Source organism: Hippocampus zosterae, chromosome 16 (assembly GCF_025434085.1).
Source record: "Hippocampus zosterae strain Florida chromosome 16, ASM2543408v3, whole genome shotgun sequence".
NCBI lineage: Eukaryota > Metazoa > Chordata > Actinopteri > Syngnathiformes > Syngnathidae > Hippocampus > Hippocampus zosterae.
Genome location: NC_067466.1, coordinates 16,973,924 through 16,990,575, shown reverse-complemented (window position 1 = coordinate 16,990,575; position 16,652 = coordinate 16,973,924). Strand labels below are relative to the sequence as shown.

Genomic DNA, 16,652 nt, shown 5'->3' with positions numbered 1-16,652 from the left:
CGCCTCTGCTCTATGTCGAATCGAATTGAACTTTTATCGTCAAATGTGCTGCGCGTTTGTGTAACGTACCGCGCAGATGACATTTCTTCCCTCTCAACATAAAACATTGACCTCTGTATGACCTTTCGTCCCATTTGCGTTTCCTATTTTGAAACTCATTTACTCCGCAACGCAGTAATGCATCCCCGCACTTGATGTGCACACTCTTCGTAACAAAGATGGAGCTGAACTGAAAGGCTTAGCTTTCAGTTGGCCCGTCCATCTATTAGCCGTGGTCGAACACGATCACGGATATGTTGACACCTGAAATCAGTTTTCATACTGGGTCACTGATACAGAAACGATACATTAACTCCTTGTCCAACAGAGATGGTGTTGGCAAAACACCAGCGGCAATTCCAAACCAAACGTGGGCCTGTGACATTGCAAGGCTCAATTTCTATGTGAAGAACATGTGTTCAAACATTTTCAAAAGCGGTTCAAATTGCATCAGATGACATGGCAACTGCATCATCCACCCCTTGTTTCAAAGATCATAGCCAGGAACGCAGTGCACGGTCTTCCTAAAGTTGTACTCCGGATCATACTCTTGTTTTATGTTGAGAGGGAAGAATTTTTTTTCTGTGCTGTATGTTACGCATACAGTACATTTGACAATAAAGTTTATCCAATCCAATGCAAACTTCCAAAGACTGGTAGCCAAGTTGTCACAAGTCAACAACCTTGATGCCTTCCTTGGTTTAAGCTAGCAGACGAGAACATCATCTCAACGCAGCACCCCACACCCAGAAAGACAAAATCAACCAAGATTATTTGTGTTCCTGGCCTAATTTAGGAGCTCTCGGTCTAGGAGGACTCCTAGACTCTCTTTGTAAATGTGGCCCCTGAGGTTGTTCAGTTAAGTCATGACACATCCATTATTGATCCTTTTCGCTCGCGTGTGTTGTTTTTGTCTGCTTTCTGTTTGTCGGTCAGTTGTTGCTCTCGAATGGACTTTAATGTGTACTTTAAAAGTGTATGTTAGTTCAGGGAGATACAGCGACTAAGCCCCATGTTAGCCGCGTAATGTTAGCATTTTAGGTGGATGACCTCAAAGCTTGATCTAGAGCCACGCGTCGTAGCTAGCTTTTATTCGTTAGCCGCATAATGTTAGCATTTTGGTTCGATATGAAATACCCCACCTAGTTTTGTCCAAAGCCATAGCAAATATGGCGCATATCTGTCGCAGAACAGCAACGTTTTGGTTAGCAAGAGGGCAAGTGCGCCGCACGTACGTAGCATAAAGTTAGCGCTTTCTTTCTACACAAATGACTAAGCAGCATCCGCCTATAACTAGTGAGCATGTGGGTAGCGTAGCTTCAACGTTTGAAACAGTTCTCTTAAAAGTCTAAACACTCTTCAAACCACCATTTATTTCATTAAAAAAAATCACAGTCAGTCTGAAACATCTCCTTGTGAGATCACACGTATCCTGTGACATCATATCCTGCCTTTACGGATTTCACGTGGACTCCCGCGGAGCTCCCGCTCCCGCTTTGAATCAACGTGTGCCCTCTCCTGTCCATTTGCAGGCTGGTGGGATTCCGTACCACTGGTGCAGCGCCTCCGCCGCCCGGGTACGGGTAGCCTCCACCCCCATACCACCTCCCCCGGTGTCCTCCACCTTCGTGCCCCTCACAGAAAGACACCGCCAGCATGCCGCCCCCCAGCATAGAGAGCACGGCCGAGACTACGCCCAAGTAGAGGCAGTCGCCCAGCTCAAACTTGAGATTGGTGGGTACATTAGGACTGTAGAAGTTCTGTATCACTTTGTTGGTGGTCCAGGAGACGGGTATCAGCGTCATGAAGCCGGCCGTGAGGAAGAAGCACCCGCCCACGCCCGCCACCCGTTTCTTGAGCTCCCCTGAACCCTCCAGGCAGACAGTGCACTGCATGCCGAGGACAGCGATGGCCAGGCCGAGGGTGGACAACACCAGAGAGACCACCATGAGGGCCCGGGACGCCTGCAGGTCAGAGGACAGGGCCAGGATGGAATTGTACGTCTCGCACTGGAAGGCCCCGGTGCTCTGATGGACACACTCCATCCACAAGCCCTTCATGCTGCCCGACGCAGTCACGATGTTGGAGCCGATGTGCGCCGTATTTTCCCAGTAGGGGAGCACCGTGGACACCAGGCTGCCCAGTAGACCCAGCAGGCCCAGGAAGAAGCCCACTAGCTCCAGACCCGCAGAGGCCATGGAAACCCAACGCTGCTGGGGAGAGACAGGAACAAATGGAAAATGAATACATCGATGGCTAACTAGTAAGCAAGATTTGCGCAACTTCACAGTTTGTAGCTTATCGGTCATTCATCACTACTATTATGTGCTATTGCTTACTGACTAGCTAGCTAGTAACTAAAGAGCTACTAATCAAAAAGATTAGTAATTTGTAGATTAGTACAACTAAGTAATTAACAATATCTCCTGAGGTGCCAAGGTTTTCCATTCTGAGAAGATTCCATAGTAGCTGTGGCTAGCTAATTGGCTAGAAACTAACTTCCGCTTTCATGGGTGAGTTGCTAGTTGGCTGCTAGCTATCAAGCGCTTGGGTATGTAGGCTTGTTGTAAGTTAACTGGCAATTAGCACCTAACATAACAAGCTAGACTTAAGTAAATGACAGAGGGTTACAACATAGCCACCAGTTTTTGGACCTGTCTAGCAATCGGCAATTATTTTGTGTCGGGTTTTCTGTTTTTGTTGCTAAATAACCATTGGCAATTTATAGGCTCGCTACAGATTAGACATCAGTTGGTGGATCAATTTTCAGAAAACATACAGAAGTGATAGCTGGCTTGACTACTGTATTTGCAAGATTTCTGTAAATAACGAGCGATTAGCAACGAACCAACTTTTGGTTGCTTACGAGCAATTAGTAGCTAGCGAGTTACATATTCTAGACGTTTGTCATGGCATCCATTTTGACGTCTGCAGTTGACAACTGAGCACAATTTTTTTGGTCTTTTTTTTTTAAAGATCAGAATTGGCTTCGGTGTTATGAAAAATCTTGTCTGTGATATATTTAGCTTTCAAAGAATACGATTAATGAAACATTACTTTAATGAAATGCAATTACAAAATACTAGGATTAGACAGCTGCTTAACGTGGTAAAACTTGTCTCCGTTTGCTGTATAATGTCCAACATCGCAAATATGCTTACATCACATTGTAACTCTTGTCTCTATTGTAACTTGTTAAAACTTTATGCTGTAAAATAGGGGAGCGGGGGGACTTACTTTTAACACTGCCTGAAGAAATCACTTGTTCCCGTGGCCCGTGCTTCTTTCCAGTAAAAAAAAAAAAAAAAATCAGACTTTTTCTGTCCACTTCACCATATTTGCGGCCGTACAATCCGACACTAAAAGTCACTATTTAAGACTTTTAATGCATTTTGGGAAGCAGGTGGATTTGAAAAGCAGTACAATGGATGTGCGCGCGCGCGTGTGTGTCCGTGTGTGGCGTCCTCGTCCTCATCCTCATCCTCGTCAGATGCCGGGCGTCGTCATCCGGGCCGTCGCCTCCTGTCAAGCACACGCGACAGTTAATCATTCTCTCATTGGCGAAACAAAACAACCTTTGCCACCTTCCCCTGGTCGCCCTCACGCGGTGCCGTAATGGGATTAGAAAAAAAAAGGAATAATCCTGCATGCAGTGCTGGCGACACTGAGGCCTTTATTGGGAAGCAGAACAGGGACGTTATTATCCTGAAATGTTGTGATGAAAAAGAGAAGAAACGGGAACAAAAAAACAACATTCAGCCATTTTGCCTGTTCTATTATTTCTCACAAAAATACAAATCATTAAATACTGATAAAAGCATACATTTCATTAGAATTCAGGAGCACAACATTTATTTATGTTAGCAAATACAAAAAGATTTCTTTTTGCTGTATTTCAACAAAAAAAAAATATTGGATGTATGAACTTTTTCAAAAATATGCCCGTTTTTTTTTCTTTCAAAAACATCAACACACGCCTTAGTTATTCTTTAAAACACAGAATATTTTTTTTTACCTCAAAATATTCTAACCTCCTTCCCCTATGTTAGGGGTGGGTTTTAGGTTGAAAAGTCCTTAGCAATGATGGGAAGCCAAACAGGCCCTAATTTTGCATGACACTATGCCAGGTATCCAACCACCAGTTTGCTGGTTTTTGCTGACCTTTATGGGGCATGTGAGGAAACTGCACTTGGGGGGGGGGAAAGATTAGTACAATGCATGCATCAAAATATTTTTTACTTTTAATTTTTAATCCACAAATTGTTTACTTTACAAGATCGGAATAAAACGAAATCTCGTCTAAAACTGAACAAAAACTATTTTTTAAAACGGATGTGACGTGTAAGACACGTCACGTAACTGTGCGTCGAGAAAGTGGCACATCAATCACCCCCGCAACAAAAAAAAAAGTAATTGACCAATCGCAGCGCGTCGTGGTTCCACTGGCCAATCACGGTGTTCTAAATCACGCCGGCGCGGAAGTGTATCACGCAAGATTGGGTTCATGCTTGTAATCTCGCGTTTTCTCAAAAGTTAAATAGAGTGAATCTCACCTCGCGTCAATATTTTGGGTGTTGGCGGCAGCTCTGAGGTGACGAAAATCTTAACAAATTTGCTGTATCACACATACGTAAACATAATTATGTTCTTGCGCAAATTTGTCGACACTAAAATCCGATCCGTATCTCTTCGTTTTAAGAGTCCCTTTCTTCTGTACGATTTATGTTTATATCACATGATTTTATGACAGTCTATGAACACATTTCATTTTGTGTTTTAATTCGGCTTGAGTTTACGACCATAATGGCGTCTTTATTAGACAAACCGAATGTGTTTGTTAGTGCTCATGCCGGATGCTTCCGGTCGAACTACTCACGCATAAAGAGCGTGAATGAAGGCATCATTTATGGGTTCAATGTATGCGCGTTACAATTTTAGTTTTAGTTTTAATTAGAACGACGCTGAAATATGCGGCGGGTGCAAATGAATCTAAACGTCGTAAGCCTAAAGCTGTGGCTTGTGTATGTTTGCCAAAAAGTGATGGATGGTTCAAAAATCCAATTTTTTTTTTAAAGGATTGCGCCATTGGCTTGGAGGGAGGAGGGGGACAGGCTGTAGTCTTCTGATCCGTCCCCCAGGAGGCTGTGCTTCCCCGGCTCCCTTTGTTCCGTCTCGCCGGTGTGGGTTGAGTCGGTTACGGGGAGGCTGCGCTCATCCCCCCAATAATAACAACAACAGCAGCAAAGCACCGAGGAGAAAACCCACAAGCGAGGGGGCGAGGGAAAAGAGCCCCGGAGGAAGTCACGCGAAGACGGGTGGTGCCGTCTGGGAAGAGACGAAGAAAGAAAAGTTGCCTCTGATGCGTTCGCGGTCGCGGGCAAAAAGTCGGACAGAATTGCAGTGTGCGAAAACGACACATCGGGGAGACTTCTGGTCGTTTTTCGATGCTCGCTTTCGGGAACCTAAGTGCTAGCCCGTCAGACGGATCCACGCGGCGGACTCAACCCTTCTGCCATTCTAAGCATCCATATTTGCATCCCCCCCCAGCCCAGGGAGTGGCATCCTCCCTTTTCCCTGGAAGGAAAATTACAAGCGGCTTCCCTTTATATCTGGACCCTCGTGTGAATCACCGTGAGTATTTACTGTGTTTGTTTTTTCTTTGTTGAATGGGATGAGGCGTTTTCCCCCCCTTCCTTGCCCCAGTCTGTGGCTCACAACAATGGAGCAAAGTGATGCATTTTAGTGGAGGTGCGCATTATGTACCCCCATCTCCATCCACCGGCCCCAGCACTATCAGGTGCAGGCCTCAAGATGGTGGAGGCTTTCATTTGGAACAATTATCAGTATCCTTGACCCATTTAAAAGCTCTGCATGTGTCACCACATGCCACAATATTAGGGACGGGTGGGGGTGTGATGTTGTGTGATAATTATGATGATGTTCATTTTTAACCGTGTGGCATCCTCAGCGAGGGTCTGATGGAACATTGTGTTTGTTATTGGGCTCGAAATTGAAGAGGCACTGCAGTGTATCAAACTGAGAGGTGCCGGTAAAAATTTGTGAGACCTGACTGGAGGTAATGCAAGAAAATTGCGGATTTTATTAGAAACTAATAATTTGTGGAGAACATTGAAATGGAGGAACTGCTGCTTTTTAGCGAGGTAGGTGGCTTCAGTGGAAAATTTCTGAAAAGGGACAAAAGTTCTTCTATGTCGCATATTGCACATAAAAATCATTCAGGAAAAATAATATCCAGAAAAAATGGTGATTATAGAAGAATAAAAGCCACATTTAAAGAAAAAAATCTGATTTTGTTTTGCAAGTTGTCATATTTCAAGAAGAAATCTGTTTGGTAACCAGAATTTAAGATATGTTGGAATTAATTATGCATGAACAAACTCTAACTTTATTCTTCTAGCATTAAAATCCGAAAACTGCATTCTTCCTTTTTCGTCTTTCTTTGCACATTATTTTAGTCGCGAACACCCCTTAAAATCTGTCTAATTTAGAATGAACCAGCAGTTGAAAAATATCCAAATATGTCCTTCATGTATGTTCCAGTCATGGTGGCTAACCTTTTGTTGTTTTTAGCGACATTCCCTCTTCCTGTCTAATAATCTTTCCTACGTTTACAGCTGTAAAACATGGAGGGAGACGGTCACCACCTTCAAGCTTAGTGCCTTTGCCATTTAAAAAAAAAGAAAAAAAATCAAATAAACCATGAACGTGCTCAAGTCCAGCGGTCTGAAGATCCCCGGCCGCGGGCCCAAGCATTCCAGCCCGATGGGAAGGAACGCAACCTCCTGCTCCCCCGTCCCCCTCAAAGACAGTAAGTCACGCCCTCCCCCGCTGGGAAAAATGAAGAAAAACGTCTGGTTGTCATTTGTTTTTACGGACTCACAGCTGTGCTGCGTGACACGCTATTTCGCGGAATACACATGATGCGCGCTGTGATAATCGTCACGGTTAATTACATGACTGTAACCGTCGTAAAACCCTTTTATTCTTTGCTCATTTCTTGAGTTTTTAAGACAAAAGTAGTACTTGCTCCATTGTGAAGGAAAAAAAATTGAGCTGAATGTTTGCCGAGATTTAACCTAGCTTTTCTCAGTCTAGTAGAAAGTAGAAAGAAGTAGAAATTGTCGCTAAATGGGCGTATGAAATCCCAGCCTGCTCAATGTAAACGCTTCCCACGCATTAGCTGCTAAATCACAGCCTCGATGTCACGTTAGAATCCGCGCGACGTTGTGTTCAACCGCGGTCACGTTGTCATCATGTGGGCTATTTATAAAACCGGTCCCCATTTTGTCGTGCTCGTGATTATTAAGTACGGAAGTGATTGGCGACTAATCCTGTAAAAGGTTGTACGCGAACGACGCGGACGGATGTTAGCTTTCCGCTCGAATCCTAAAATGATGACTTCAACGAATATAACAAAACTAAAATGAAGCCTTTTCCAAACCCCTCGCTAAAAACTCATTTAAACCAATTCAACGTTGTCATGAAAAAGGCGAAACTGTTGTAAAGTTTTTGCCTCTAACACATTTTCGTCGGAGGTGGGGGGGGTTTGCTTGCTTTGGATGCACCCCGGGTGGATATTGGTCAGCATGACCCCGGTCATTTGCTAGCATATGTTGTTTTACGACCGGGTAGGTTTCGCAATTTCAGCGCGTCCTTCCAGAGGTCATTTTTCTTTATTTGTGCCCGGCGGCTTAAATGGCATCACGTTACAGCTACCCACACTTGGGGATCAGAAAGATAATCCGGGAAACGTTGCACGCGGCCTAACATCTGTTTCCGAGCTGGGATCTGCGCGACAAAGATGGAACCAGGGCTAACGGAACCAAAAAAAAATTAAAATGCTACATATGCTAATAGTTATTAACAGCTGAACGATACACCCGACCAAAATGTGATTCCTCATGTGGTCTCCACGTGATGTGCCTCAAGTATTTTTGTTGTTGTTTTTCACGTTGGTTTCAATCTAGCTAAACGCTTGGCCCGCACAAACGAAAAACGGCTCAATCACGACACCTGTGCAGAAAAAAAAAAAACGCCAGCTGTGTGGCCAATTGCCCCGACTTGATCTTTTCGCGCGGCCTCCTGCATCTGCCGCTGTCCGCGACTGGATTTTCGAAGCGCTGGGAGATGGAAGAAAGTTATGTGGAGGTTTCATTGTGCGTAGAGAGGAGGGGGGGGCGGTGAATGGCGCCTGTTCACATTGCCCGAGCACAATGGTCAAAGTGGAGGCTTGTGTTGGGAGCCTTCGCTCCGGGTTGGCTTTTTTCAGCCCAAGCCCCCCTCGTGTTGTCTCAGCGAGACAAATCGAAAGGCCCGGATGGTTGCGTTACAAGCGTTTAGCAGCATTTCCTGTTTTCTTCTCCAGCTCTTAAATGGCCCTCGAAGCCCCTCCCTGAAAAGCTCGAAAAGGGCTGATCCCCGACGGAGCAAACCAGGCCTCCTCAAACTTTTGCAGGCCATGCACTATTTTACACGGGAATACTTTTGGATGAAATTTGCCCCCGAAATGGTAGCTTCAAGCCAAAATGGCTGACCTTCTGTTGACTTTCGGTGAACGGGAAGTCCGGTTTTTATTCATATATATGATTTATACACGGGTTTTGCCGGGGTATTATTTTTCTCAGTATCAGTAGTTGCCATAACGAGTCCCTTTTGGGCGAGTTTGAGGAGGATGTCCCCCATTTCCATAACAACGGCAACATATGGCAGCAATTGGGGCATAAACCTCCAGCATCGGGGCCACAAAGCCTCGGGCAGGTTTTCAACTCGGGTAGGGGTGGAGCGGCCAGCAAAACTCACACCCACACTCACATTTTGGCCAAGAATGGCGAGTTGAACCGCAGATGCGTCTCACTGACCCACTTTTCGGGTTCCAATTAGAGTCGGGCCACACAATCTGCGCCGTTGTGCTGCACACTGACACGCGCGTCTTGCTTTTTTTTTTTTTTTCTTGCCGGCACGACAACATGGTCAAAAGGGGGATTGATGAGGAGAAGCTCACAATGTTGTTCTCTTTGCCTCCACATGATGGCAGCAGGGAGTAAAAGTGGCTTACTTTGTGACTGTTATTTTGTCCCCTGGTCCGATGCTTTAATTGTAATGTCGTCGGCCCGCAGATGCTCCGGTCAAGCCCGGCACGCCGCCCAAAGCGTCGGAGGAGGGCGACGAGGTGGCGGGCGACTACACGGTGGGCGAGCAGGTGTGGGTGAATGGCGTGAAACCCGGGGTCATCGCCTACCTCGGGGAGACCCAGTTCGCCCCGGGCCAGTGGGCCGGGGTCATCCTCAACGACCTCCTGGGCAAGAACGACGGCTCGGTGGGCGGCGTGCGCTACTTCGAGTGCCAACCCCTGCAGGGCATCTTCACGCGGCCCTCCAAGCTCACGCGGCAGCCGGCGGCCGAGGGCGGCGACGGCCTCTCCGCCGAGTCCCTCTGCGCCCATAATCAGACCCTGCAAGGCGGCGGGGGTGGCGCCCCCGTTGGGCCGCGGGCGGCGGCGCCGCTCCGGGACGGCCTGCTCAACAGCGCCATCAAGACGGGAAACGAGTCGGGCTCCAACATGTCCGACAGCGGATCCGTCAAGAAAGCCGGCGATAAGGACCTGAGGGCGGGCGATCGTGTTTTGGTGAGACTCTTTTTTTGGGGGGGGGGGGGGGGGGGCGAGGCATCAATGAAAGATTCAAGATGGAAAGAAAATCAATTTCTCGTGGAATAGAAATATGTCTGTGCCCGCAGGTGGGGGGCTCCAAGATGGGGGTGATTCGCTACATGGGGGAGACGGACTTCGCCAAGGGGGAGTGGTGCGGCGTGGAGCTGGACGAGCCTCTGGGGAAGAATGACGGCGCCGTGGCTGGGACAAGGTACGCCCCCCCCCCCAAAAAAAAACTTCTGTTAAAGCTTGGACCTTCGCACCCACTGACTTCTTATCTTGATGGGATAGTTTCTTTTTTTTTAATGAAATCAATCAATCCCCCCCCCGCCGCCCTGCAGATACTTCCAGTGCCTCCCCAAGTTCGGCCTGTTCGCTCCCATCCACAAGGTGATCCGCATCGGCTTCCCGTCCACCAGCCCGGCCAAGGCCAAGAAGAGCAAGCGGGTGGCCATGGGGGTGTCGTCGCTGGCCCACAGCCCCAGCAGCTCATCCATCAGCTCCGTCAGCTCAGTGGCGTCGTCGGTGGGCGGCCGGCCGAGCCGCGCCGGCCTGGTGAGTCAACGGCTCGACCGATCGGGAACGACGGCTGCGTCATTACTTTTTTTTGCCGACGAAGGCACGCGCGGCCTCAAAAAAAACGGGGACGGCACCGCATCGATTTTGCTGGCCGGCTCACGCCCCCCCTTTTTCTACTTTGCTTAATTGCTGGCGGCCTTTCTGCTCAAACACGGAGTGATGTCTTGTTAACTCGTGAGTGATGCCCTCTAGTGTCTAAATGCTATTACTCATTTAGTGAATGCTATTACTCATTTAGCCACTAGAGGGAAGCAGTACTCTATGAAACATCACTCACCAGTCTACGAGACCTCAGTCAATGCAACACGTGTTCCATTGCGCCCAACCTGCGGGCCAGACGGCACTGATTTTATGACAGGGGCCGAGGGCCCGATGAAATTTGACCGCGGGCCGGATATGGCCCGCGGGCCGGACTTTGGACATGCCTGTCATAGATCGTGATCAAAAACTAACCCCGAGTGGCTTTGAAAATGCCGCATCATGTCGTCCTTACCTGTTGATTTATTTCCCTTGTCCTTGCCCTGATACGGCGCCGACGGATTTCAAGCTGACGGAGACGTCGTCGCGCTACGCCCGCAAAATCTCGGGCACCACCGCGCTGCAGGAGGCGCTGAAGGAGAAGCAGCAGCACATCGAGCAGCTGCTGGCCGAACGCGACCTGGAGCGCGCCGACATGGCCAAAGCCACCAGCCGCATCGGCGAGGTGGAGAAGGAGCTCAGCGCCCTCAAGTCGCAGCACGTGCAGGTAAGCAAAAGTATGGCTTTGTACGGGATCGCTCCATCCTGACCCCGATGTCCTTTTGTATAGTACGTGTCGGAGAACGAGGGCGCCCTCCATCAAGTGACGGCCGCCTTGGCCGGCGTGCAGAAAGCCAAGGTGGAGCTGGCCAATCAGCTGGAGGAAGAGAAAAGGTCAACTGGAAAGTTCAGTGGGGAAAACCGATTTGCGCTTAGCATGTTCACGTAACGCCCGTGTTGTTTTTCAGGAAAGTGGAGGACCTTCAGTTCCGAGTGGAGGAGGAGTCCATCACCAAAGGAGACCTGGAGGTAAGCCAAAATTGAGTACGTCACTTGTTGCTCGGCGGGATTTTGTTTTCAACCAGGGTAGCACGCACTGCAATGACGGAAGCTTTTGTTTTTGTTTTTTTTTCTGGTCACATGACTTGTTGCTAGGCAGAATTCAAGGGGCGACAGAATGGACAGGTTTATGTTTCCCGGTGACGTGATTGGAGTGATTCAAGGGGGCAAACCCAATTAAAAGACCCGAAAGTCATGCTCGTGAAAGGGAAATTTGGCACAAATATGTGAGATTTTGTCCACCGTCATTTGTAAATCATGATCAAATTAAAAAAAAAAAATTTTCATTTAAGCGCGTTAGCAATGGGGCTCATCTCCCCCAGCCAGCTCACTTTTTGGACTCGCAGGTGTGGGAAAGCAAACAAGCAAACCGAAAAAAAAAAATAATAATGATCGGCTTGAACGTTTTATTTAGGTGCAGTAAAGCTTGTTTTTGCCAACAGGGAAGATGCAAGCATGTCTCCTCATCCTTGGGGTTGGGTAAGACGACCAAGGTGACCGATTTTTTTTTTTCTCCTCCCCAAAATGCGACCTGATCTTGTTTTGGATGCCACATCTCATAACTTTGCTGCTGTCAATTGGGAATTTCTCTGTCGTGAGACGAATGAAGGTTTTCTTATTCTTGTTCTTCACCTTACACACGCTTGCTCTATTTCCTCTTGTGTGCTGTGATGTCTTCCATCCAAATCGAGTCGTGGCTTCAAAGTAGAAAAGGACTTTGCGGTCGTTTCAATTGGATGCTTGACTTTCAGACGATCCGACATCGACTGCTCTCTTCTCACAATTTTCCACTTTGGCACGGGCACGTGGCGCTAATCCAGTTTGAAATGTTTGTACAGGCTGCTACGGATTCCTCTCCTTTGGCTGATCACATTGCTTGGAAATGACTCTGTCTGTCGCCTTTTCTCAGAAAAATAGTTTGCTTGGATTTGTGGACTCTTGTCTTTTGCTTGCCGCTAAATAAATCGAATCGAAAAAAAGGAAAACAAGCAAACCAATTCATATTGTGTATTAAAAATGTCGCAATGCAAAAACATCTTTGCACTGCACCGAGTCACCTGTTGCTAGGCAGAATTTTAACCATCGCGGATAAATTTACCTGCAAGTGTACCGTAACATCAAAGATGTGAACAACCTCAGATTTCACCAGACACATAAAACGAGTCATTTAGCAAAATCTGATTTGGCTAATTGTTTTTGTCATGTTTTTTTAAAAATAGTATTTGATTACTCATTTGTATTTTTCAAAATAACACCACATCTCAAATATAATAACTCATCTGTTGTCCCTGATGACAGCAAACCACGGTGGAGGAGCAGAGTCGCATTGCCCAGCTGGAAGAGGAGCTCCGCCGAACCAGGGCCGAGATGGAGACCCTGCGGGTTCGGCCGCCGGGCTCCGCCGCCGCCGCCCAAGCGCTCGACGCGGAGACGTTGGCGCCCTGCCGACAGGAGACCGAAGCCCTTAAATTGCTGGCGGAGAAACAGAGTCAGGAGATCTGTGAGCTGAAGCTGAAGGTCCAGCAGTCCACTAAGGAGAACATGGACATGATGGATGCCTGGAAGGTAACTAGCCAATCACGAGCTGGAAAAAAAGTCACTTGTGGAAAAGGCTGTTCATCCGCGAGCAGTCGGACGGTGCTAGCTTAGCATCTGTTAGCCACGTTTTAGCGTCTCTGTGCTAGTGGTAGCCCTCCATTTGCCATGTATTGCCTGGATTATTTTAGCAACCACCAGTTATAAGTTATATATAAAATATATGTTATATATAATATATCGTGGTGTATATATTGTCATTTGTTGTTTTAGCAACATGCTAAGCATCTTTGGCTTTTGTTTTGGCCCAAGTTCATCATGTATTGGTCTTTGTTAGCCGTATATGGGCCTCTGTTAGCGTAGCAATTGCCAGTTTTGAATAGGCCTCTGCTAGCATAGCATCTTTGAGCTCGATGTTAATGGATATATGGGCCATCTAGTTTGATAGGAAAAGGCCAGCTTTTCATCCTCTTTTGCTCGTCCCCACGCAGGCGAAATTCGACTGTCTCGTGAGCGATCACCAGCGGTCGCTGGAGGAGCTGAAGGCCTCCTTCTCCGGCGGCCAATCCGCATCCGAGGGCCAAGAGCCGGGTGTCCAGGAGCTGCGGGCCGCCCTGGAGGGCCTGAAGATGGAGCACCAGCTTGAGGTGGAGAATCTCAAGGCCAAGTACAAAATCGAAGCCGCCATCCTCACCAAAGAACGGGAGGACCTCTGCGCTCGCCTCCGAGACGCCAAGGAGCAAACGGGTCGGGAGGCCGCGGAGGAGGAGGCCTCCGACAAACTGCAGAGGGCTGAGAAGAGGCTGGCGGAGATGGAGGTGCTTCAACGGGAGCTGAGGGAACAGCTGGAGATGTCCGAGAACAAGGTGTCGGAGTACCGAGCTTTGCAGGAAGCCAACCGGGAGGAGGTCCAGAAGCTGCAAGAGAAGCTGAGGGTGACGGCCAATCGGCTGAGGGCCATCCAGACCGACCGCGATGCTCACGTGAGCGATAACGAGCAGCGCTAGCATCCGGTGTCTGATGGACGCTCGTGTAACGCTTTATTGTCATAGGTGATCGAAGACAACCACCTTTCGGACGAGAAGCTAAAGCAGAACATTGAAGGTACGACTTACGGCCCGTTTACGGAGCAAACGGGTTGAGCCGATATGACCGTAATTGTCTTAAATGCTCTTCTCACAAAGTCGCGAGGATGTAAACCATTGTTGTTTTTTTTTTTTTTCCAGAAATCACAGAGAAGCTGATGAAAAGGGAAAAAGAGGTTTCCACCCTCACCTCCCAAGTCGAAGCGCTCAAATCTCAAATTGGAGGCAAGTCCGGCAAAACAACGTCGCCATATTTACTCGACAAACTTCCAAATGTTTGCCACTTTTTTTGTTTTTGCCGGCAGTTCTGGAGGGCAAAGTTCGTACGGGGGAAAGGAAGGCGGAAGCTCTGGCGCGGGACAAGGTGCGCGTGGAGACGGAGCTTGAATCCATGACCAGGAAATCCCACGATGCCTCTGGGCAGCTGCTCAGCATCGGCCAGGAGCTGTTGAAGAAAGAGGGGTAAAAAAAAAAATTGGAGCTATCGGCTTTTAGCGTCTGCCAGGATCTTCTTGTCGTCACTTTTTAGCCGCGCGTCTGCTAGCCGTTTGCTTAGCCTTTCCCGGCCATACATGGTCTTAGCTTAGCTCTTAGCTTAGCATCCGATCCCCTCGTGTTAAATCTGTTCACCGCGTTTTCGCAATTGTTCGTCCGTCGTCGGCCACATTTCGGTGTGAAAACGAAGGTCTTTTGTTGACTCGGTTCGTACCAGGAGCCTCAACGAGTTGCGTGTTTTGCTCCTGGAGTCGCGTCGGCACTCTCGCGAGATGGACAAAGACCTCAACCGTGAAATGCGCAAGGCCGAGTGGAAGGTGAAGGAGCAAAAACTGCAGGAGGATATCAAGACGCTACGGGACAAACTTCTGATGCTGGTGAGAAAACCAAAGACCGACACATTTTCGGATTTGGTGATCAATGGATGAAGTGGAAAAGCATTTTGTTGTTGCTTGGCTTTATTCCAGGGCCGAGAGAGCTTCTCCCCGGATCACCGCCGTCACTCCATGCTGGACCCTTCGGCTCTGGACTCTGAGGTGACCCGCCTTCGCCAGCAGCTGCTCGGCACCGAAGACGCCCTGAGGACGGCCCTGGAGCACAATCAGCAGGTGGACCAGCTGGTGCAGGCCATGGGCAAGCATCCGGAGAAAAGCCCGGTAAGGTCCTCCGTTGCCGTTAGATGCCAGGATGGCTGGGGAGGTCTCCTCCTTTCCAATCAAGTCTGGTTCTCCTCTTCCAGATGCACGGAGCCCGCAAATCAGCCAACGGAATTCACCACCAGGAAGCCGACAGCACTCAAAACGTCCGTATCTTCTCCGGTTGACTTTTCTCGCGGTGGCCTACATCCGCCGGTGCTGAAACGTCTTTTTTGTTGTTGTCGGCTCGGCGTTTTCAGGAGCAGCACTGATGGTGAAAGCTGACAACGGATCAACGGGGGACTCGAGAGGAACGTCCGAACCTGCCACGGGATGCATGAAGTTGATACCGTAACCACGCATGGTCGCCGTAAATGCACCTTTTCATTGAGTTGCAAGGACCAAGTACTGTAAATTAAACGCCTCATGGGATTCTAGACCGAAATTAGCTACCCCACGAAGGCAACTTTCCTTGTTTTGCAGTTGCGGGAATGCCTCAAATCCAAGAACTTTTACCACTGGGTCACTTTTGTTTGTTCTTTTATTTATGACGTTGAAATAATCTCAAAATAAGACTCGCAGAGAGTGCAGAACGATTCCTGCGTGCTTGAAAGTTGAAGTGGCCATGCCGAGAAGGGTCTGTGTCACAACCTGTCAAATTTTTTATTTTTCAAAGAAAATATGCCCAAAACTTTGCTGGGCCTGCGATAAAACATTTTTTTTCTGCTCAAAAGAACATTTCACAGTTCATACAGGTGATAAAATAAAGTAGCGCTACTTGGTTCGTCCAGATCCGAATTTGCACACCAAGGTCTCACTGGTTGTACCTGTGACAGCTCCAGAAAGAAACCACGCTATGTTTCCAATGATTGGACTCAAAATGCCACAGCTCATACAACGACCCCAATAAAAATAATAATTAAAAAAAAAAAGATGCAGGTATGTCCACTTCTGGTATTAGTCACTAAAGTGACTAGTTGTACCTGTTCCAGAGCCGGTAAGACATCAATCAATTTATGGTATGTGTGATTGGACTCCTCACTTTCGAAAGTGCCACCCTAGTGCCTGGCATTGATGTACACCAATTGTTCCAGCGCCAAATGCAATCATATTGGGTACGGTCCTCATCTGGAATAATCAATCCGCCAAAATTAACACATTTGATGGTACCACCCCAAAAACAAGACCACTCAAGGTACGCTAACGAACAACGTATGGCTACTGTCTGTATCTGTTTTCCGGGGCTAAAAAGCACCAGTTCTGCAATCTGTCAAAGTCGAGACCGCAGTGACAAACAAATGTACACATGTAAGTTATGAAAAGACTTTTCTCTCAGAGTGCAGGAAGAAGAACAGAATGGCTGGTGGTTTCTTGGGCTCAAACCTGCCAGCATCCAAGGTCTTCCGGCTGTTTTCAACCGTTTTGTGGTTTGTCGTTGGCGGCCGTACTGTAACGGGAACGCTCATGATCGAGATTACTGCCGCAATGCTTTCCCAGACTGACTCATTAAATACTTACAACCCAAAACGGTTTTCT

At 47.9% G+C, this 16,652-nt stretch overlaps 2 protein-coding genes across 3 annotated transcripts; one reads left to right on the top strand and one right to left on the bottom strand.

Moving 5' to 3' along the window:
- Positions 1-1,460: 1,460 nt before the first annotated feature.
- On the bottom strand, positions 1,461-3,509 carry LOC127588818 (claudin-9-like). Its single transcript, XM_052047684.1, has 2 exons — positions 3,277-3,509; positions 1,461-2,252 (listed from the first exon to the last, which is right to left on the bottom strand). The coding sequence occupies exon 2, from the start codon at positions 2,235-2,237 to the stop codon at positions 1,461-1,463; it is 777 nt and encodes a 258-aa protein (XP_051903644.1). The 5' UTR covers positions 2,238-2,252; positions 3,277-3,509.
- Positions 3,510-5,120: 1,611 nt separating this feature from the next.
- On the top strand, positions 5,121-16,643 carry LOC127588247 (CAP-Gly domain-containing linker protein 2-like). 2 transcript variants are annotated; one of them, XM_052046897.1, is made up of 18 exons: positions 5,121-5,670; positions 6,675-6,868; positions 9,177-9,685; positions 9,796-9,920; positions 10,051-10,264; positions 10,836-11,033; positions 11,097-11,200; positions 11,275-11,335; positions 11,809-11,859; positions 12,665-12,931; positions 13,393-13,884; positions 13,954-14,005; positions 14,128-14,211; positions 14,292-14,448; positions 14,699-14,858; positions 14,949-15,137; positions 15,221-15,283; positions 15,377-16,643. In XM_052046897.1, exons 2-18 carry the CDS (start codon positions 6,760-6,762, stop codon positions 15,386-15,388), a joined length of 2,847 nt encoding a protein of 948 aa, XP_051902857.1. In that variant the 5' UTR covers positions 5,121-5,670; positions 6,675-6,759; the 3' UTR covers positions 15,389-16,643. The 2 variants fall into 2 exon arrangements, with proteins under 2 accessions (XP_051902857.1, XP_051902858.1); XM_052046898.1 differs by lacking the exon at positions 11,809-11,859 and having other exon boundaries at positions 5,122-5,670.
- The last annotated feature ends 9 nt before the right edge of the window (positions 16,644-16,652 follow it).